This window comes from Rana temporaria, chromosome 1, assembly GCF_905171775.1.
Source record: "Rana temporaria chromosome 1, aRanTem1.1, whole genome shotgun sequence".
In the NCBI taxonomy this organism is placed as follows: Eukaryota; Metazoa; Chordata; class Amphibia; order Anura; family Ranidae; genus Rana; species Rana temporaria.
In genome coordinates this window covers 295,050,464-295,074,348 of record NC_053489.1, presented here as the reverse complement: position 1 = coordinate 295,074,348, position 23,885 = coordinate 295,050,464, and the positions used below count along the sequence as shown (strand labels likewise).

The window sequence follows — 23,885 nt, the reverse complement described above, 5'->3', positions numbered from 1 at the left end:
ACCAAAAATAGGTAGAAGACCGTCCCTCCATATAAATCACACTCCCATATGACCTCCCTCACCCTCCTGCTTCTCCTAACCTCTGGTGACAAACCCTGGGCCTCCATTATCTGTCTTTGCCGTATGCTCCCATCTCCCTACACACTCTGGCAGCAACCACAACCCACAGAACTTAGTCTCTATTCCTCCTCTTCCCAAAACCAGCCTCCCCTTCTCTTGTGCCCTCTGGAACGCCCACTCTGTGTGTAACAAACTAACCGCCCTCCATGACCACTATCACAAATTCCTTTAAAGTGGTTGTAAACCCTTACAGTGTGGGTTTACAACCACTTTAACCTACTTGCCACACTGAAACATGGCTTCATGAATCCGATACTACGTTTCCTGCTTCCTGCTCCCATGGTGTCCTTCTTCAGACTCACTCCTACAGACTCACTCCTACAGACCAAGTGGACGGAAGGGAGGTGGAGTGGGAAACCTTCTAGCTGCATTTTTAATAGTTTTACTCTCTCCAGATCTTCCAATTCCTCTCCCTCCAACAGCCTAAAGCCTTGTACATACCCTCGGATTTCCGTCTGACAAATCTGAAATTTTGTGTGAAGGTCGTTGGCAGTGAACTTGGTATGCATACAGACGGCAGAACCTTTTTAGCCAACATACACAAAACTATGTGGTTTTTCAGCTCTTTAGCACCACCCTTTGGGAAACTTCTGCCAATGTTGTCTTATGGTTAGCATTGGTTCGGAGCATGCGTGTTTGTACTTTGATTTTTTTTTCGATGGACTTGTGTGCACACGATCGGACAAGACACATTTGTTATCTGAAAATTTGAAAGCATGCTATAAAAAACATTTGTTGTTTGAAATTCCGACAATTGTCCGATGGAGCATACAAACGGTCGGATTTTTCAACAAAACCCTGCCATCACACATTTGTTGTTGGAAAATCCGATCATGTATACGAGGCTTAACAGTTACTTGTAGAAACCTTCGCCACCTCAACCCTTCTCTGCTACTGACCACCTCTATGACCAAATCTCACCCCTGTCCTGCCCCAACCTAGCCACTTTCGTAACAGCTCACCATCATCCTCCCTAGACAAGTTTGCCCGCTCACTACACGCAGAATCAGGCCCAGACCACTACAACCCTGGTGGGCAGACAAAAACTGCTCTCCTTAAACTCAAACATGACCTACTAGCAGCTTAAACCGAGAGACACTATTCCGTACTACTGCTCCTGGACCTCCCTGCTGCCTTTGATACAGTGGACCACCCCCTCCTCCTCAACCACCAGGTCTCCGTGACTGTACTCTTTGCTGGTTCTCATCCTACCTATCCCACCGCTCCTTCAGTGTCACTTAGAACTCTACTTCCTCCTCTCCTCTTCCTTTTTCTGTCGGGGTCCACCAAGGATCTGTTCTTGGACCTCTTCGTTTCTCAATCTACACCTCCTCCCTGGGTTATTTGATAGCTTCCCATGGCTTTCAATATGATCTCTACGTGGATGACACCCAAATCTACCTCTCCATCCCTCAACTCACTCCATCTGTCTCCTCACGCATCACCAAGTTACTAACAGACATATCAGCCTGGATGTCACATCACTTTCTCAAACTCAACCTAATCCAAAATCCAGCTCATGATATTTTTTCCCCCACGTACCACTCCCCCTGATTTCTCTGTCAAAATCAACAGCTCAACTATCAACCCATCCCCCCACACCAAGGTCCTAGGTGTAATGCTGAACTCTGAACTAACCTTTTGGCCCCACATCCAAATCGCTGTTCAAAGCTTGGCACCTCAACCTCTACAACATCTCCAAGATATGCCCCTTCCTAACTCCTCATTGGCTTACCGCTAAAGTAGGCTATCCCCCCCTTCAGTCCATCATGAACACTGATGTCAGTCTCATCCACCTTACAAACCCAGCTAAGCGTCTGCCACCCCTCTCTGCCAATCCCTCCATTGACTGCCACTCAGTCAACAAATTAAAATTCAAGATACTAACAGTAACTTGAAAAGCCATCCACAACCTGGCCCCCAGCTACATCACTAACCTGGTCCCAGAAATACCAACCAAATCGTCCTCTTCGCTCCTACCAAGACCTTCTGCTCTCTAGCTCCCGTGTCATGTCATCCCATGCTCGCCTCCAGGACTTCTTCCGAGCCTCTTCCCAACCTCTGGAATGCTCTACCCCAACCTGACTACATCCTACTTTCAGACTATCCCTGAAAAAAATTCCTTCAAAGAAGCCTATCTGGGCCCTAACAACTGTACATTTATTTCCTCCATCAACACATGCCCCACAGTATTAACTCTTGTATCTCTTGACCCTCCCTCTTAAATTGTAAGCTTTAATGAGCAGGGCCCTCTGTTTCCTACTGTATTAAAGTGTATTGTATTTGTACTGTCTACCCTCAAGTTGAAAAAAGCCCTGCGTAAGCGGTTGGTGCTTTATAAGTCCTGTATAATAATAATAACAACATGCAGTTCGTGAAAGACAACCAAAGACTTTGCATGACCTGGAGGGTTTTTGCCAACATGAATGGGCAGCTATACCACCTGCAAGAATTTGGGACCTCAGATAACCATTACAAAAGACTACATGCTGTCATTGATGCTAAAGGGGGCAATATACAGTATAAGGAACTAGGAGTCATTTCATTTGTTTACTTGTTACTTGTTTACTTGTTCCCAAAAAAAGGTGCATAATGTATATTATCAAGGGTATGCAAACTTTTGAGCACAACTGTGTATTGATCATTTAATCGGAAATGTATGCAAGAATGTAACAGGTTCCCAGAAGTACAGGTGCCAAAACCAATGAAAAACAGCACATTTCTCTTAACAGTGGATTGTGCACTAGACATGCACCTGATTAAATTTTCAATTGTAGTTCGAAGGTCCTACGAACTGCCCTAAATCTGTGTAACTTTACTGTGTAACTACCAATTAAGAGAGACCACCAAAGATGCACAAACCACTTTATACCAATGATCAGACAAAACCTCACTGAGCAAATACACAAAATATTTTCATAAAAATGGCATCATATAAAAACATTTCTATAGAAAAAAAGGGGTTAAGTTTCTACAAGTACACAGCATAGACCAGCAAAAGAACATAAGCAACTTCTCAGAATCATAAAATATTTAATAAGGTATACTTTTAGGGGATATACTGTGTATAAAATTTGAGATCACAATAGGAAGCTAGTTTAGACCCTCTCCAAGCTATGACTGTCACCCATTTGCAATGCTTTGCAGATTGTACTGCCACTGATACAAGGCTCTACTGAGGCATAAAAAAAAAAAAAAAAAAAAAAAAAGTAGCTTTCTGTATTGGAAAGACAAAAAATAAAAATCACATTGCTAGAGTATCAATTATCTCTAAGAGCAGGAAAAATAAACACAGATTACATTGCACTAATGTTGCAACAATGCATACATATTGTTCTCATTAGCTATATTAGTAGTCAGCTGGCTTAAGGTACAAAATATAAAGCAGAGAGAAGCTCACAGTAATAAACTACAAATAAGCTTTGCAAAAGAAGAATGGGGGGGGAAACAAACATAGTAAAAAAGGGAAAGGAATGAAATAAAAACTGGAGTTTGCGGTTCTGTAATCTAACACAACTCTTTGTATTTAAGTGCTGTCAGTGTATGTGGAGCCCTTCCTTCCTAAAAAAGGAGTCTACAAGCCTTTTTCCTACAACACTCTGTGGACCCCCTTGGCACTGGAGCAGAAAAATGTCATGAACCAGGATTGACTGAACATCCAGGAGGCTGTGCATTGGTGAAGAAAAAGGTGATCAATTTACTCTCGCTGTCCCCATGTATTCTCTTCCTCTGTCTTGAGGTAGGTAGTTAATACAAGCCAGACTGTAGGTGTCGTAGCCAGAATGTGAAGATGGTGTCCAAATCCATGGTCTTAAGAGACAGACTACCTTGGATGTTTTAACAGTCGAAAACAGAAGACATGAAGACGCAAGGAAAGAACATTTCCCTCCGATTTGATGAAGGCGTTTCGATTCCACACTGCATGTTGGTCCAATATTTTTTTTTTGCGATTTATTGAATCTGTCTTTATTTATAAAAAGTCAAAAAGGAAAGTGCTATGGGAGCAATCACCGTCCTTTGCTGTAGCCAGGAAAAAACTGGTCAAGCAGTGTTTGCAGGACCTTGTTTGGAACCATAGTGTAAGTCTTTCCAAGGTCAAAGCGACATGCTGGACAGCTGTAGACCTCTGCTCGAAAGGAACGCTGCAAACAGCTCTGAAATCAAAAAGTACAGTTATTCAAAAATAGAAACTTTACAGTCTTACTTTTCAAGTTACTGATTCATCACCTGTACTGTCATCTGCCCATTCAGTTCACCATGTCTCCTGATAGCCCACCCCCAAAAAAATGTATTTGTACCCTACCCACACTCCATTGCCACCTCTCTGCAACAGGAGATCACCCTTCTTAAGCTCTGGCACGGGAGCTCATCTTGGCAGCAGCAGCACATCAGCAATATCAGTACATTTGCTGCATTTACAAAAGGGAAGGACGGCAATTCAGGTCCGCGCTGTAGCCGTCATTCGGCTATAGTGCGGACACCTAGTGGTAAAAACTAGGTATCGGTACCGATACCAAGCATTTGCCCGAGTACTTGTACTTTATGAATGGAGAAGCCGCTGTCTTCTCTCATTTTCAGTACAGCTGAGGCTGCTGAGAATGGGACTGGGGAATCTGTGTCCCTAGTCCCTTTCTCTGTCACAGAGGAGAGATGTCAGAGGTCTGTTAAGACCCCTGATATCTCACCAAAGCCCCCAACAGGGCTGATAAAACAAAGGAATTGCAATAAATAAATAAATAAATAAAAAAAATAAAAAAACACACCGACACTGTCCACCCCCCCCCCCCCCCAGGGAAGGAAGCGTTGTAAAAAAATTGTAAAAAAAAAATACTGACACATGTGCCACTGTCACACGAGATTTAAAAAAAGTATCGGTCATCGGTATCGGCGAGTACTTGATAAAAAGTATCGGTACTTGTACTCGGTCCTAAAAAAGTCGTACCGGGACAACCCTAGTAAAAACTATAAGTTTATGACGAGATAAAATAAACAGAGCTTCCATTTACCTGTACGACTAACAAAGAATAAAGCAGAATTGAAGATTATACATGCAACATTTTAATTGGTTTACTCACCTTGCACACATTGTGGAGGCAGGCAGTTGTAACTGGCTGGTAAACTAACTCCTGGCAGCACACACACATAAAAGTTTGCTCAACATTTTTCAGAAATTTCTAAAAGAAAAAATAAATAAAAAAATTATATATATATATATATATATATATATATATATATATATATATATATATATATATATATATATATATATATATATATATATTATATATATATATATATATATATATATATATAGTCATCTTAATTAACAAAAAATATATTCAGTATAGTGTGTGTAAATGTTGCTTATGTCCATGTTCTTATAGCTTAAAGCTGAACTTCGGGTAAACAGCTAAACACACAGTACAAATACATACAGGTATATTGAAAATATTTAAATCTGGGGGCCGTCTGGAGGGCCAGTGATGTCAGCACCCAGTCCCACCAATGTCGGTGGAATCCCCATCCGAGCCAAAATTAGCCACAGGAAAGAAAATACCAAAACAGCTCTCATGCATTATGCGTCACACGCGTCGGCCCTTCTTCCAAAATGGGGGAACACCGTATTTATAGGATCACCCAACACGAACATAGTCAATTACAGAGCAGGCCGATAATTTCCCTTCTTGAACCCAGAGACTCCACATGAAGATTGACCCCCAATCTGATGCTATGTCACCGATCACACTGGAAGCATCACCGTGTATACGGGCAGATCTACTCTGTACACAGTACAGAGTCCGGGGATCCCATCACATAGGGCGGCTGTGAAAGAATGTCTAGCTTCACCACTGCATACCAAGTGTTAATTTTGACATAAAATTTTGATTTAGTTTTAGTCATAGTCTTGACTAAAATGTCATTTCAGTTTTAGTCGTATTTTAGTCACCTGAATGGTTTTAGTCATTGTAACAGGAGTGACTTTAGGGGCACAGGGTGAATGAGAACCCCACTATGGTCTGTGCTAGTCACATTTAATGCGGTCAGATATTGTATATATATATTGTGTGTTGGCTGATGTATACTAGTAAGCTTGCTGTGATGAAAGGGGTGGGGTGTGATTGCATTCCATTGTCTATTGTGGTAATTAAGTCTGCTCTGTGGATTGGAGCTTGGTAGACAGTCTGAATACCTATTATGGGATGTTAAAGTGTCTTGCTGTGAGGAAAGGGGGGGAATCACTCCAGCAAACCCCCCTCCCCTGCTAAGACTGTTTACTGAAGGAGAAGTTTGAACACACCTGACCTGTATCACCATTGTCATTGGACAATTTAACCCACCCTGTTTCCCAAGGGTGGGAGGGATGTATTTTGAAGAGAAATGTATTACCATGTGCAGATAATAAAGATTCATTCCCTGTTTTGAACCTCAACCAGAGCTGTGTGTCTCGTTTCTGGGGGGAATGGAATATCGTGTACGGATTTAACCCCTGTCCCATTTGGGGTTCCGTTACAATTGTTGGGAAGCAGTGAGATGATCCCACAGCCTTAAAGGACAGCTACAAGGACACAGGACAATGGAGACACAGTAGGAACGGCTGAAGCTCTCTACCCTCAAGGACTTACTGGAGAGCCGGGGCAGAGCAGCCAGAAACCATAAGAAGATGGACGTGATCACAGAACTTGTCCAAATGGATGGAGCGGAAAGACCCAACATAACGGAAAGGCCCAGCGTAACAGACAGGACCCCGGAGGAAGAAAGTTTTGATCGGGCTGTTAAGCTAAGACTGGCACACTATGGTCCTAACCCTCCACCGGAGATCATAGACCGGGTTATAGCTGCTGTGGACGCAAATTGGCTACGGCAAAGACGTACTGCAGCAGCAGAAGTCACAGCAGCACCAACTGAAAGGAGAAAGATACATTTTGCTGCTTTTAAGAACTTTATTGAAACTGAAGGGGAGATTGATGGGTACCTTGCTGATTTTGAACGGCAATGTGCCCTACACCGGGTGCCCACAGAGGAATGGGTTACCATTTTGTCTGGGAAATTGTCCGGCCGGGCCAGTGAAGCATTCAGGGCCATTCCAGACAAGGATATTATGAACTATGGACTGGTAAAAGAAGCACTTTTGGCCAGGTATGCCGTCACACCAGAGGCATACCGGAGGCGGTTCCGAGAGACGAGCAAGCAGACTGGAGACTCATATACCGAGTGGGCATGCCGCCTACACCGCACAGCATCCCACTGGGTCGATGGATGCCAAGCAGAATCCGGGGAAGAGGTGCTGCAGGTGTTCCTGCTGGAGCACTTCTTTGACAAACTGTCCCGGGAAGTCAGAGAATGGGTCCGGGACAGAAACCCTTTCTCCTTGTCTGAAGCAGCTCGCCTGGCGGACGAATACACAGACGCCCGCAAACTGGACAACTCTGTGGTCAAGACCACAGCTCGGGTGGATTATGGATCAGCGGCACCCCCGCCGCCTATTGCCTACAAACCCCAGTCGGACCGTCCTACAACACCACCTCCAGCGGCCACTTATCCTCAGAAGCCTACGTTCAACTCCCAGGACTACTCACAGTCCATCAGGTGTTTCGGGTGTAAACAGCTAGGACACAGAAAGCTAGACTGTTCATTGAATCCACCCAGGCAGTCACAGCCATGGAGACAGCCAGAAAGGGGGAACCCCCGCACACCCATGCCTGCGGCCCACTGCGTTGAGGAGGAAGAACATTGGGACGTTCTGCACGAGGCAGATCCGATACAAGCAGCTAACCAGGACAACAGGCAGCAACACAGGCAGACTGTCTGGGTCAATGGAAAGGTAGCCAATGGACTACGCGATTCTGGGGCCACAATGACCCTGCTACAGAAGAAACTCATCCCAGAGAGCCAGCACACCGGAGACACCGTAGCCGTAAGAGTAGCGGGAGGCACCGTCTTCCGGCTACCCGTTGCCCGGGTTCACCTGGATTGGGGGGTTGGTTCGGGACACGTGAATGTGGGGGTGATGAAGGATTTGCCAGCAGATGTACTATTGGGGAATGATTTGGCCCCCCTTATTTCTGCGTACGCCCCGATGTGCCCCGCTGAAGCCCACACAGTGACTACCTGTGCCCAGACCCGCGTTGCTGGAACCAACTCGCTTGCTGCTGAGACCCAGGTAAGACTACCTTCCCCGACATGTACTGTAGATCCGGCACAATATCACAGTCTAAAATGGGAATGTGACAAGTTGGCCAGTGAGAAATCAGAGATGCAACGACACTACGTCATGTATTATGAGATGTCCCGTGGCTTGAACATTGAAATGCACAAACAGGCTGAAATTGTCAAAAGATTAAATGGGATTTGCATCCAGGTGGTGCCTTATCTGTCCCAAGAGCATCAGCAACAGGTTTTGGGAGCCATTGAGAGAGCAAAGCAAGTGACTGTTCCAGAACTGAATTCCATTATTCACCGTCACCATCAGCTACCGACCTGGTAAGCCAGATGGCAATGCTGAGGGTTTATCCCGGCAAACAGACGTCATCCCGGCCTCCTAGTTCCGGACATCCCCAAGTTGACCCGAAAAGGATCAAGCCGGGTCTGCCAGAGTGTTCCACAAGGAGGGAGCCATGTAACAGGAGTGACTTTAGGGGCACAGGGTGAATGAGAACCCCACTATGGTCTGTGCTAGTCACATTTAATGCGGTCAGATATTGTATATATATATATTGTGTGTTGGCTGATGTATACTAGTAAGCTTGCTGTGATGAAAGGGGTGGGGTGTGATTGCATTCCATTGTCTATTGTGGTAATTAAGTCTGCTCTGTGGATTGGAGCTTGGTAGACAGTCTGAATACCTATTATGGGATGTTAAAGTGTCTTGCTGTGAGGAAAGGGGGGGAATCACTCCAGCAAACCCCCCTCCCCTGCTAAGACTGTTTACTGAAGGAGAAGTTTGAACACACCTGACCTGTATCACCATTGTCATTGGACAATTTAACCCACCCTGTTTCCCAAGGGTGGGAGGGATGTATTTTGAAGAGAAATGTATTACCATGTGCAGATAATAAAGATTCATTCCCTGTTTTGAACCTCAACCAGAGCTGTGTGTCTCGTTTCTGGGGGGAATGGAATATCGTGTACGGATTTAACCCCTGTCCCATTTGGGGTTCCGTTACAGTCATGTTTTAGTTGACTAAAATGTTAGTTATGATATTAAAGCGGTTGTAAACCCTCAAGGTTTTTCATCTTATTGCATTCTATGCATTTGGGTAAAACTTTTGTAGTTTAACAGCCCCCCAGAGCCCTCCCTTTTACTTACCTGGACCCGATCATTTCAGCGACGGGAACAAGCAGGGCAGCTACAGCTCCAGCCACTGTCTTGGGCTCTCATTGGCTGGATTGATGGCAGCAGCAGCAGCATTGGCTCCTGCTGCGGTCAATCAAAGCCAGTGACACGGCAGCCAGGGGGCAGGGCCAGGTCCTGCTGTCTGTCAATGGACGCAACAGCAGGACTCGGGAGTACGCCCGCACGGGTGCCCCAAGGGAATGCTGGTCTCCGTGGGGGCACTTAAGAGGAGGAGCCAGGAGCGCCACTGGGGGACCCCAGAAGAGGAGGATCAGGGGAACCCTTGCACAGAGGAGGCAAGTATGACATGTTTGTTATTTATTGAAAAAAAAATACCTTTACAACCCCTTTAAACACACTACAGACACAGATTTAGCCGTTGTAATATAGAACGTCATTATAAATAAAATGCAATTTCCTAAAAAAATCATTTGCTTTTTGACAAAGGGCAACTTTACAGTTTTTATAAATATATATATATATATATATATATATATATATATATATATATATATATATAAAAAAAATTTAAACTCTATTGGTTGTAATGCCATTGCACATTTTACCTGATTTCCAACATCAAATATTGAGGGGGGGAAAAGAAAGAAAAGCCTTATTCTCAATTTGTTTTAGCAGCTTAGTAGATGGCCCCCTACTTTTTCTTATGTGGTAGTGCAGTGTTCATTTTTATGCCAAATTATGATTTAGTTTTAGTCAGTCTTGACTAAAATTACATTTTAGTTTTAGTCGTATTTTAGTCATCTGAATTCTTTTAGCCTTCGTCGCATTTTAAATTGACTACTTTTAATAAATCGGACCCTTACCTGTCTCAGGGTCCAGCAATGCGGGGGAACGAAGCCCCGCGCGTCTCCCCCTCCTCTCCGCGGCGCCGGCATCACTACTGTGGGCGCCCGTCTGTGGCTTCACAGCCGGGCATGCACTGCGCATGCGCGAGCCACACACTGTGATTGGCTGAGCAATCATCTGGGACCTGTGACGTGTCCCAGATAATTGCAGAGAGAGAGGGAAGAGAGGCGACCATTCTTCCGGCGCCCAGGAAGAAAGTGGGAGCTGAAACCATCTACAAAGAGGGTTTCCACCCCCCCCCACCACAAAAAAATTACATATCAAATGTGGCATGTCAGGGGGTCACCTTCCCTTAAAGGGGAAGTTCCATTTTTGGGTGGAACTCCGCTTTAATTTAGTCAACTAAATTAACGCTGTTCAAGACAATTATCTTAAGAAATGTTACTAAACTTTGCCAAATGTCATTTTTTGCATGTGTGCCATTGTGTATTCTTTTAGTAAAGAGTTAACCACCCATTGAGTAAATGCCAGCTGAAGGATCTCTAATCAGTTCTAATTCTGCTGTATTTTCTCTTTGTGCGACCAGCAGCTACTATTCACCATGCCACCAGTCGTGTTTCTGACCCGGCCTCTTAATATGCATCAATTGACTAACAGACTTGCTATGTTTACATCTGCAACACACTCTGCCCCCAATACTGTCCACATTCACAATTACAGCTACTCCTAGTGGTGCCGCTCAGTGAGCAGATGTGACTTGTGCATCTCCATGATACCTCCTCTGAGTGCATGAATGCAGCTGCTTTTTCTCAAACGTCACTGTTGAAGGTATTTTTTGACTAAATGGTGAAGCTTTATTATAAAAGATGAGCAGCTTTTAATGTAATTTACTCGTGTCCCAGAGTTCAGCTTACTCAAGAAACTGTAGCTAGATTACCACCACTTACAGGGCCCTCCTTAATGGAAGACAGAACTCCGTCCCACAGCTTCTGGTTTTGAGAGTCCTCTTTAATAAGCCAATCCTGCTGTTCTGTTAGTTGAAATGTTTCTCCACCCTTCTCCTTCTGCTCCTTCTCATTCTCATTCTTCGTCTCCTCCTCCTCCTCCTCCTGCTCCTCCTTCTCCTCCTCCGACAGCTTCATAGACTTAGATGGCAAGGTGTCCTCATTTGTCTCATCTGAAATAATTTTCAACATAAGATGACTGAAAATAAATATACAATAAAAAATGATAAACACAACAGAGTAGACATACAAAGCCTAAAGCAGAAAGACCTAATGCACCTTAGGAGGTGTAAGCTTCATTAGTAAACAATGCCCTCTACTGGTCAGAACCCAGTTTGCCCAGTTTGAACACATGTCTAACCAGGATTAAAGGAGAACAGCCAAAGCTTGTTTAGTTGGTCTTCTCTTATGGATCACAGGAGTGCAGTTTGTTCTGCACTCCTGTGACCCATTTTCAGAGAGCAGGCTTAAGTCCGCTCTCTGCTGACGTCACAGAGTCGGTCCAGGCTCGGTGTCATCACAGACCATATTGCTGGTCAAAGACCAGAGCACTTTTTGCGATTCGGCACTGCATCGCTTTAACTGACAATTGCGCAGTCGTGCGACGTGGCTCCCAAACAAAATTGACGTCCTTTTTTCCCACAAATAGAGCTTTCTTTTGGTGGTATTTGATCACCTCTGCGGTTTTTAGTTTTTGCGCTATAAACAAAAATAGAGCGACAATTTTGAAAATAAAAATTAATATTTTTTACTTTTTACCATAATAAATATCCCCCAAAATTATATAAAAAAAATGTTTCCTCAGTTTAGACCGATACAAATTCTACATATTTTTCATAAAAAAAAAAAAAAATTCAGGATAGAAGCTATTGAGCATTAATGCATGCAAAGTGTGGCTTGTTGCTGCTAAACGCTTTGATAGCATACAGCGTGCACGAGGCCTTATTGTGATGTGTTTGCTTCACACGGAAGCAAGTGCAATTTTTCATTCGCACATTTGTTCTGTGCACTGCCTTTGTGCCCAATTTTTGGGCATTGTCGGTGCTGTGTATGGATTTGGTTTGTAGTAGTCCCTTCTGTATTCCAGCATGCCAGAACATCCACTTTTGAAGGCCGGCATGCATTTTAGAATACACAATGGCCTGCCAAATTATATTAAAGGCACATTGCCTTTTTGGATTTCTCTTCCTATGGATCATGATAACCTGGGATCTTGACATGATGGGGTGAGTGGCCTCTTGCGCAATGCTGCACCCACGCATTAACTTGCACTCGTTCAGAATCTGTCTTGTATCATACATATCCTTTAATACACACATATGTATACCGATTTGTGATTGCTGCTCTCAAGAAGTATACCAGTTGGTTATAAGTTATGCTGCTTCTGTGCATTTTGATGGTTTATAGAATTTGATGTAATAGTTTGCTGTACTTCACTTTTGAGTTGGGCCTTCCCCCATACAAAATAAGGAGCCTATTACCTGTCCCTTGCCCATTTTTCTATTTTCTCATTTATCTTAAAAGTTTCCTCTGACCTGAATTTGGCTACTGCCAAATTTGAAATCAGTGTGGCTCTGTCAGCACAACTACATTATTCATTCACAGGAATTTGTAAATTCAAATATGAGCCCCCTTCCACAGCAAAAGGACTCCTAGTACTTAATGGAAAACTATGTGGTGGCGACATCACAGCACCTGTAATCCACCGACACTTTGTTCAGCCCTAGAACCAAAGGTCTGTACCCGACAGGTGCAGATAGACAGAAAAAGTTCTCAAGAGCCAGAGCATTGAACGATCCATAAATCACAGCTGCAATACTTTCCAGGCTCCTATGCACAAATATATACATGCACATTTTATTTTAATATAGGTACATTCATGTTTGTTTTTTATGCAAAATTTGGTCGTAGCCTTTACAGGTATAGATTTAGTCCTCCTGCTAATAATCCAAAGCACATGACTGGGGTAAACTACTTTATATTCCACACATAGAAATACACAAATTAACTGGAAGAGATGTACTTAAATTCATGAAAGAAAATTAAGTCAAGACACAACTATTAAACAGTAATCTAAAATAAAAAGCAGCTTTAATATTACAGAATTATCAGGACATCAGTTTTTTCAGAAAACATACCATCTTCAATAGGCCTTTTCTGGCTTCCGTTGCTTTGGGTGCCACTATATTTGGAGTTGCTACGGGTGCCATGGCTGTGCTCTGGGGTACTTGGTTTACTCTGGCTCCGGGAACTCTGATTCGATGAACTGGCCGGACTACTGGGTTCAGTAGGCGGTTTCTTGACTTTTTTCTCTTTGTTAGCCATGGCTTCCAAATATCCCTCTGGAAACTATAGTAAATGCCATAAAAATTTCAATATTTTATAAATTTACCCTAAAGAGCATGTAAACGCTCACAAAATCTGTATAAAATTACCTGCATGGGATTAGCACTTTAGCCTAAATGATATAGCTTTAGAATAAAACATTTTTAGCAGGCAGCCTTATATTGTATAACTCCTTTGCAACAAATGGGTCTTACCTGCCAACAATGTTTGTTCTGAATGTGTACTGAGCTACATACACAGTTTCTCACAAAAGTGAGTACACCCCTCACATTTTTGTAAATACTTTATTATACCCTTTCATGTGACAACACTGAAGAAATTCCACTTTGCTACAATGTAAAGTAGTGAGTGTACAGCTTGTATAACGGTGTACATTTGCTGTCCACTTAAAATAACTCAAGACACAGCCATTAACCACTTCCATACAGGGCATTTTCACCCCCCCCCCCTTCCTGCCCAGACCAATTTTTGGTTTTCAGCGCTGTCGCACTATGAATGACAATTGCACACGTGCGACGTGATTCCCAATCAAAAATTGACGCACTTTTTCCCCCACAAATAGAGCTTTATTTTGGTGGTATTTGATCACCTCTGCGGTTTTTATTTTTTGCGCTATAAACAAAAGAGCAGCGACAATTTTGAAAAAAAAAAACACAATATATCTTTTACTTTTTGATTTAATATCATAATTTAAAAAAAAAAACATTTTTTCCTCAGTTTAGACCGATACGTATTCTTCTACATATTTTTAGTAAAAAAAAAATGTTTTTTTCTTGTTTTACTACTAATGGCGGGGATCTGTGATTTTTATTGTGGCCGTGACATTGCGGCGGACGTATCGGACACTTGACACATTTTTGGGACCATTCATATTTATACAGCGATTAGTGCTATAAAACTGCACTGATTACTGTGTAAATGTGATTGGCAGGGAAGGAATTAACACTAGGGGGCGAGGAAGGGGTTAATATGTTCCCTAAAGTGTGTTCTAACTGTAGGGGGAGGGGACTCACAAGGGGAGGAGACCGATGTGTGTTGCTCTGTACTGGGAACACACATCAGTTTCCTCACCGCTGACAGGACACACAGATCCATGGTCCTGCCGTGATTGTGGGCAATCGCGGGTGCCCAGCGGACATCACGGCCGCCGGGCACGTGCACTGGGTCCCGAGCAATGCGGCGGGTGCGCGCCCCCCCTAGCCGCCCGGGAATGCAAGGACGTCATATGACATCCACTCTGAGGGAGGGAGGGTTCCCGCCAACGTCATTTTACGACTTGGTAGGGAAAGGGTTAATGTCTAATCCACTGGCAACAAAAGTGAGTACACCCCTAACTGAAAATGTCCAAATTGGGCCCAAAGTGTAAATATTTTGTGTAGCCCCCATTATTTCCCAGCACTGCCTCAACCCTTTTGGGCATGGAGTTCCCCAGAGCTTCACAGGTTACCCCTGGAGTCCTCTCTCACTCTTCCATGACGACATCACGGAGCTGGTGCATGTTAGAGACCTTGCGCTTCTCCACCCTCCGTTTGAGGATGCCCTACAGATGCTCAATAGGGTTTAGGGTTCTGGAGACATGCTTGGCCAGTCCATCTTTACCCTCAGCTTCTTTAGCAAGGCAGTGGCCATCTTGGAGGTGTGTTTGGGGTCATTATGTTAGGATACTGCCCTGCGGCCCAGTATCCAAAGGCGGGGGGGGGGGGGGGGAATCATGCTCTGCTTTAGTAAGTCACAATACATGGTGGCATTAATGGTTCCCTCAATGAACTGTAGCTCCCCAGTGTCAACAGCACTCATGCAGCCCCAAACCATCACACTCTCACCACCATGCTTGACTGTAGGCAAGACACACTCGTCTTTTTACTCCTCATCTGGTTGCCGCCACACACACTTGACACCATCTAAACCAAATACGTTTATCTTGCTCTCATCAGTTGCTGCAGTGTACGGCATATTACCTGAGCACTGACAGGCTGACCCCCCCCCCTTCGACCTCTGCAGCAATGCTGGCAGCACACATGTTTATTTCCCAAAGAAAACCTCTGGATATGATGCTGAGCATGTGCACTCAACTTCTTTGGTCGACCATGGCGAGGCCTGTTCTGAGTTAAACTGCTGTATTGTCTTGGCCACCGTGTTGCAATTTAGTTTCAGGGTCTTGACAATCTTCTTACAGCCTAAGCCATCTTTATGTAGAGCAACGATTATTTTTTTCAGATCCTCAGAGTTCTTTGCCATGAGATGCCATGTTGAATTTCCAGTGAACAGTATGGGAAAGTGATAACACCAAATTTAACACACCTGCTCCCCATTCACACCAGAGACCTTGTAACACCAACGATACACATGACACCGGAAAGGGAAATGGGCTAATTGGGACATTTTCACTTAGGGGTGTACTCACTTTTGTTGCCAGTGGTTTAGAGATTAATGGCTATGTGTTGAGTTATTTGAGGGGACAGCAAATTTACACTGTTATACAAGCTGTACACTCACTACTTTACATGGTAGCAAAGTGTAATTTCTTCAGCGTTGTCACATGAAAAGATATAATAAAATATGTTCAAAAATGTGAGGGGTGTACTCACTTTTGTGAGATACTGTATGTGCATCTCTGTATACATTCTCATCTCTAGGTCAAGGATATGCAATTAGCGGACCTCCAGCTGTGCAAAAGTACAAGTCCCATCATGCCTCTGGGTGTCATGCTTGTGGCTGTCAGAGTCTTGCTATACCTCATGGGACTTGTAGTTCTGCAACAGCTGGAGGTCCACTAATTGAATATCCCTGCTCAAGGTCATATGTTCATTACATGAAGCTATAGGCTGAATTACATAGCTAGGATTTGTTTGTATATTTATTTATTTTATTTTGTGTGTTTATTAAACCAAAAAATACAAATTCACAATGTCTCTGTTGTCACCTGTAAAGTCAATCCAAGGTTTTTTGAGCGTTCTATGCCTTCCGCAGTCCATGGGGCAGGCTCCAAGTCATCCCTCCGCAATAGGTATCTCCACACTAGGAACCCACACTTGCCTATTTCAGGCCAGTATTTTACCACCTGTGCAACAAAAAGGTCAGGCAGTATTCATAGTGTTTTTTCACAACAAATGGATTCCGAAATAGAAAATGTGCAATTCAAATAAACGTATGCAAATAATTCTGCTTCCTTTGCTTAACTTTGTTATGACAACTCAGTAATGCAGTACATTCAATAAACAGCTAACAACCTATCACCTGCAAAGCATTTTATAAATATAAAACTAAAAGCAAAAATCAAGAATCCGATTAGTTGTTAAATTTTTAAACTATTAATGAAAAGTTTACTTATGTACTGCCAACACAAATAATCCCTTCTGCCAAAATCAGTAAATTTAAAGAAAAACAATAGACGCATTTCAGGTTAAATAAATTCTGGGAACTGGGAAGTAGAGACATTTAAGCAGCAATTCGCATGGTGTTGAAGACCTTATAAATGCCATCATATCGGTTGCCATCTTCAGGGGCATATTTGCTGATTCTACGCCCCTTTGAGCTGCGGACTACACGGACAGGCTTTCCAGCTCTCCAATTCTTAGACTCGGCTCCATCTTTATCATTCAGGGGCGCATCACAATTTAGGGCCAGGGCCCTAGAAGGGGATGCAAGAACATGAGAGCACAATAAATGTTCTGCATTATGAACTGCTTAATCACTCAAGTAATCATCATAGTGTTAACATAGCATCAGAAAGGGGAAAGCATTACGTTTCCTCTGTAATAAATCTAAACAATAAATCTAAAGAAAATAAAAAATACCATATAATTGCATAAATATAGTTCTTACCAAAGCCTAATCATGTTAGGAACTTGTTCATGAAGGAATATGGTAGTTATTTTAGGAATTCTAAATACATTTATCACAAAACAGGTCATAATTAATAGAGAGTCGAACAGGTGCACATTTATAGATAGTGAGGGAAAAGCTCTTGCCACCAAGGTATGTATGTTGCATTTAGTTATAAAAGTAATGGCCCATACACAAGATCCAAAAATGGGAAGACAGATGGTCCGTTTTTTTTTTGCATGTTAATCGCATACCCAAATATGGGTATAGAATTGTGTATATGGAATTGTACAATATTTTTTATTTCATTTTTTTATGGTTGAACTAGATGGACTTGTGTCTTTTTTCAACATGACTATGTAACTATACCGAAAATGGAGGTTACTAAAGTTATGAAAATTCTCGTACGACAGAAAAAAAAAAATCTGAAGCCATGTGTTGTAGTGTATTTGTATTGTATTTTAAGACAACAACTGTACTGATTAAACAAAAACCGTACAATCTGGTATCAGACGGAAAAAAATAATAATAATTGTGCCGGTCCGATCAGATATCTTCGGATGAACTGCCGTGATCGGCTCTCGAAAAGCTCTGTACCAACAATCAGATCATCATCCGATTTTCGGATTGTGTGTACGGGCCATAACTAAAGTTTTCAAATAAATGGTAATGTATACACACTCATAATTTTTGATCAATTAAAAAAGGAGAATATGTAAAAAACAAATGATCTTTATGACATCCTGTTTAACTTAACCAAAGGAAAGTGAATCACCACAGTGACTATTAAAAGGAAAAACCCAAAAGCACAGAAAACCACATTGGACTATCACAAACATAAAAACCTCAGTGGTCAAAATCTATTGAAAAACAAACCCATTGGTATCTTCTGGTTCTCTTGGCTGCAAGCTCCACAGGAATAGGATTTCTGGTATCTAGTAATGTTATATTATACTGTGTCTTAAGAAAGAACTTAAAAAAAACAAAACAAGGAAGAAAACAACTTTTGTTTTTTATTTCTAGGCTAAAGCACAGAAATAGTCCTGAGAAACACAGCACGATGCCCAATTATTAAACATGCACTGGTATGTGCATGACAAATCCCATAAATTTCTGTGAAAACAGACAGGCCTGCAATTTATTTTATACAATTTGCACTGATATGTCCAGAGGTACAACCTAGTGTCTGGGGGCAGCTAAGGCAGTAAGATGTTACACCTTGAATACTGGTGTAACATGTTATAAAAGGTGAACTTACCCTTTGACTTTAACCAACACACCCGCCACCCCCCATCCTCGGACAGCAGCCACAATCTGGTTTCTATTCCTCTTCCTCCCAGAACCAGCATCTTTCTCCTGTCCATGGCCTTTTTTAATCACTAACTCCTTCAAAGTAATATCAAAGGTTGTATATATAAAAAACAAAAAAAAAAACAAACACACACACACACACACACACACACACAACCCCCCCCCCCTCACAAAGAAATAAAACAATCGCGTTATACTTACTTGCTTGTGCAATGGCTTTGCACAGAGCAGTCCAGAACCTCTACTTTTTGTCTCCCCCCCCCCTCCTCGCTGAGTGCCCCCAGGAGCAAGCCTCTTGCTATAGGGGCACTTGAGCAGGCTCCCAGCCAAGCCACACTCCTGTGAGTGGACAATGACTATTCACGCACAGCTTTGCCTTGTCCCACGTTCTCTTCTCATTGGCACGCTGCTGTGTGAGCCAATTGAGAGCGAGCGAGACCCAGGAGAGCTGCTGCTCTCATGCACATCGCTGGATCGAGATGTGGCTTAATTATAGGGGGGGGGGGGGGGGGGAGCTCCACCCAGAAGGTTTTAACCTTAATGCAGAGAATGCATTGAGGAAAAAAAAAGCCCTTGTCTTTAGAATCACTTTAATCTACTTGCCATTACTGAAACCTGGCTTCTCCTAAAAGTCAACTGACTAACAGCTAAAACCAATGGTCACTATACTGGACTCTTATGCCGCGTACGCACAATCATTTTTCGGCATGAAAAAAATGTAATTTAAAATGATCGTGTGTGGGCTTCACATCATTTTTCGGCTTCTGAAAAACGACAACATTTTTTTGAGCATGCTGCATTTTTTAACGACGTTTTAAACAATGTCGTTTTTCGGGTTGTAAAAAATGATCATGTGTGGGCTAAAACGACGTTGAAAACCTGCGCATGCTCAAAAGCAAGTCATGAGACGGGAGCGCTCGTTCTGGTAAAACTACCGTTCATAATGGAGTAAGCACATTCATCACGCTGTAACAGACAGAAAAGCGCAAATAGTCTTTTACTAACACGGAATCAGCTAAAGCAGCCCCAAGGGTGGCGTCATCCGCATGGAACTTCCCCTTTATAGTGCCGTCGTACGTGTTGTACGTCACCGCGCTTTGATAGAGCATTTTAAAAAACCGATGGTGTGTGGGCAACGTTGTTTTAATGATGAATTTGGAAAAACTTCGTTTTTTCTACATGCCGAAAAACTTCGTTTTTTTAAATGCGATAAATGATCGTGTGTACGCGGCATTACTCTAGGAACCCCAGTGTTGCTTACAACTCTACCTCCATCTCTCACATTTCATCTTCTGTAGGAGTCCCCCCAAGGTTCTGTCTTTGGACATCACTTATGCCTTGTACACACGATCGGTTTTCCCGTCTGGAAAACTGTCATGACAGCTTTTGGCCAGGAAAACCGGCCGTGTGTACGCTCCATAGCAGTTTTCCCGACAAGGAAAACGACGGGAATCTGGGCGGGAAAAATAAGAACATTTTCTCTTTTTTCCCGCCGGTTTTTAAGCCGGCAGTTTACCTATGGAGAAAACCTGCGGACGAGTTTCCCGACCAAAGTTCTCATGGCAGTTTTCCTGCCAGTAAACCCGGCCGTGTGTAGGGGGAAAAAGCTACCGAGCAGGTTCTCGGTTTTACCGGCGGGAAAAATGATTGTGTGTACAAGGCATTAAGTCTCCATCTACACTTTCTCCCTGGGTCAGCTGATAACCCTCCACAGCTTTTTAACACCATTTCTATGCCAACATCACCCAAATCTATCCTTCTACCCCTCCTCATGCACCATATGGATGTTATACCAATTTTTTAAAATCAATCTATCCAAAACATGCCCCTTCCCCTGACTTTCCTGTTGAGATTAATAAAACCAACAATGCGTCCCCGCATGCGAGGTTGTAAGGTGTAGCCCTGAATTCTTAGCTCTCCTTTTGTCCCCACAGCCATTCGCTGTCCAAATCATGTCATCTCAACCTCTGCAACATCTCCAAAATACATACCTTCTTAAACCAATGACACCACAAAGCTTCCAATTCCCTCCCTGGTCATCTCTCGCTTGGACTACTGCAATTCTCTCCTCATTGGCTTACTTTTACATACGCGCTCCTCCCCTTCAGTCTATCACGAATGCTGCTGCCACACTCACCAACCTTACAGACCGTTCTTTCTGCTACCCTTTAGTTGATCACACCATAGGCTTCCAATCACCCAAAGAATAAAATTCAAAATACTAACTTACATCGCCATCCACAACTCTGCTCCTTTGTCTCTCTCTCCATTGGCTCACACAGCAGTGAGCCAATCAGAAGAGAACATGGGACAGGGCAAAGATTTGCTCTGTGTGTGAGTGGTCGGCTTGCTGCTGTGGGGCACTTGGCGAGAGGGGGGTAAAGTTAGGACCGCCCAGGGGCCAAAAAAGTAGAGGATCTGGGTTGTTCTGTGCAAAGCCATTGCACAGAGTAGGCAAGTATAAAATGTTTACGTTTTTTTTTTCCCTCCACTATCTTTTCTTAAAATATTAAACCATTCTTGGGTCCTCACATGGCCTCCTTGCTCTTTAGCTCCCTTGTCACATTATCCCATGCTCGCCTCCAGGACTTCTATGCAGCCTCTTACATCCTCTGGAACTTCCTACCCCAATCTGTCCGTATAGCTCCTATTCTTTCCACCTTTAGGAGATCCCTAAAAACCCTTCTCTTCAGAAAAGCTTATACTGCTTCTAATAAACTGTACTTTTACTTTCTTCATCAGCGCTTCCTCCACCGTTATTAATTTTGTATCCCCTGACCCGCTTAGATTGTAAGTGCTAAAGAGTAGGGCCCTCCGATTCCTCTTGTCTGTACTATCTGCCTTTATTTTGTAAATCACTGCACAAACTGCTGACATTGTATAATAATAATAATAATATTGAAAACCCCAACTTATGCCCTCTCCACTTCTTGAGAGAACCAAAAGTAAACTACGGTAAATCATAGTATAAAAAATAACCATGATCCCATGTGTAGGTCCAGTAAAACTGGCAACATTTTTTGTAAAGACGTTTTGCATTTTACCATTGTATTTGTTCAATATATTAAAAGAGATTTGTAAATTTCTGCCCCCTCCTGTTCTAGATTTGCCAGGAGGTATGCAAATACAGCTTAGCTTGCCCAAAAACAAAATTTGTGAAACATCCCTACTTACAATTTTTTTTTTTACATAGGCAATAAAAAAAAAGAGAAAATTCCATAAAAAAAAAAAAAAAAAAACACACAAAAAAGAGTCGACAAACTTCAAAAATATATAAAACAGAACTGACCCAAAACCATTAACTCTTTCGTGACTGGAGATCAATGATGTCTAGATGCCCAGGTCAAAATTATTACTATAAGTGCAATACAATTTTGACAGCCAGTAATAGACACGAGGGAGAGAAGCTGAACGTAAGAGATGCATCCTAATTTATTTATTTATTTATTTTTTATTTAAAGAGGACTTATTCACTAAATATGCACATTTATTTTCCATGGAAAGAACTAACCTGTTCATATGAGTCAAAGTCTGATCAAATGAATGTTCTCCAATCCTTTTGTTTCCAGAAAGATCCCGACCACCACTGCCAGTGTATGTGAACTCATCACCACGATCCTATGAAAGGAAATAGTTTGTTTCAGTGGATCTGCCAAGTTTAATTGGCTCTCTTATTAGCAGTCTAGGTTGGGCAATCACTAAGTGCTAATTTGTTAAGAACAGCAACCATGTTACATCTTTCTGACCAAATCAAATATATTTAACAAAGTCTCATGGCCAATACGAATTACTGCATCTAAAGCAGATCTTGGTTTCACATTTACATTTGCCCAGCTTGGAGCCATCTCCCATCTCCACATTAACCACACGGTGGGCGTCAGTCGGAAGACACTTCAAGCAGTTGGACAAGGTGGAGAGAAGGAACAGTAATCTTGTGTTCTCCACCTGTCCAACCAAAGAACACCCTGCATTCGTAAAAAAAAGTGCCGACTAAGCGACCCTTTGCGATTAGTGTGCAGGACCCAAAAGATCACTGCCATCACTGTAGCATCCCCAGGGGACCTTCAGGTATGATCCAGCCTGGAACCATGTCATGTCTCATACCTCGAGTTCAGCTTTAAAATGAAAAGCTCTTTACTGAATAAGTTTGAATGAGCTGTACTTCTATGGACAACGCCCTACTTCTACAAAATCCAGTTTACTTATTAATACCTCCAAAAACTGCTAAGTGGCTTTAAGCACTGCACTGCAGTACACTGCAGTACAAACAAATACAACAAAAAAAAAAACAAAGGACACATTTGTGCAGCTATGTAATTATTATTTACATACTAATTTTTAAAAGCAACTAGTTCAATTTGACTTGATAGCTTCTAGAATTCTCCATAGGTGCTCAACCTGTGGTCCTCCAGTTGTTGTGGAACTACATGGCCCATGAGGCATTGCAAGCCACTGAGGGTTACAAGCATGACTCCTAAAGGCAGAGGCATGATTCGACTTGTAGGTCAACAACAGCTGGAGGGCTACAGGTTGAGTACCCATAACAAAACAATAGTGATGACCAACTCTGTGGTGCATAAAGTAGGCCATACAGTATACAAATTCCTTCCTTCAACCATGGGTTGATTCTCTCATCAACACAGTCAGTGTTAATGGGGGAATCCCTCCCACTGTTCTATTGTATTCTGACACCAGGAGGTTTCCCAGCTGTCAAGAATACAATGACCACTGATAAATGCTATAGCCACCGGCAATGATCGAACAAAAAACACAACAGGCTGGTTGTACTACTGGTTGTTAAAACTACAGATTTTATTAAGTACAGCCAGACTGCCCATAAATAGATTGAAATTTTAATGATCCGACTGTCGGATCGCATCTTGAATGCCGAGTATGACTATTCATCTCACAAGTTGTAATACATAGGCATTTCTGCTTCAAGAACTTTACGATATCTGGACTTTGCCTTACTGAGGGGGCTGAACGCATCTTACGTTGGTCCCACCAGAGGTGGTATACCAGGGCAAACAAACCGAATCGAATGCTGCCAAATAGACCAAGGACTTTCGCTCCCGAATCCACTCCCATCACTTTGCGCAACCGCCACAATGTCCTTACGGGTAACTCAATACATATCT

At 42.7% G+C, this 23,885-nt stretch overlaps 1 protein-coding gene across 1 annotated transcript in view; it reads right to left on the bottom strand.

The window, feature by feature from the left end:
* Positions 1 to 2,968: 2,968 nt before the first annotated feature.
* UHRF2 (ubiquitin like with PHD and ring finger domains 2) overlaps positions 2,969 to 23,885 on the bottom strand; it is a 110,379-nt gene continuing 89,462 nt past the window's right edge. Inside the window, exons 10-16 of the mRNA XM_040357613.1 lie at positions 22,259 to 22,365; positions 17,080 to 17,242; positions 16,535 to 16,672; positions 13,404 to 13,614; positions 11,209 to 11,438; positions 5,196 to 5,294; positions 2,969 to 4,274 (exon numbers count right to left, since the gene is read on the bottom strand). Coding sequence (XP_040213547.1) covers positions 4,128 to 4,274; positions 5,196 to 5,294; positions 11,209 to 11,438; positions 13,404 to 13,614; positions 16,535 to 16,672; positions 17,080 to 17,242; positions 22,259 to 22,365 — 1,095 coding nt within the window. The 3' untranslated portion in view covers positions 2,969 to 4,127. The remainder of the gene's footprint in view (positions 4,275 to 5,195; positions 5,295 to 11,208; positions 11,439 to 13,403; positions 13,615 to 16,534; positions 16,673 to 17,079; positions 17,243 to 22,258; positions 22,366 to 23,885) is intronic.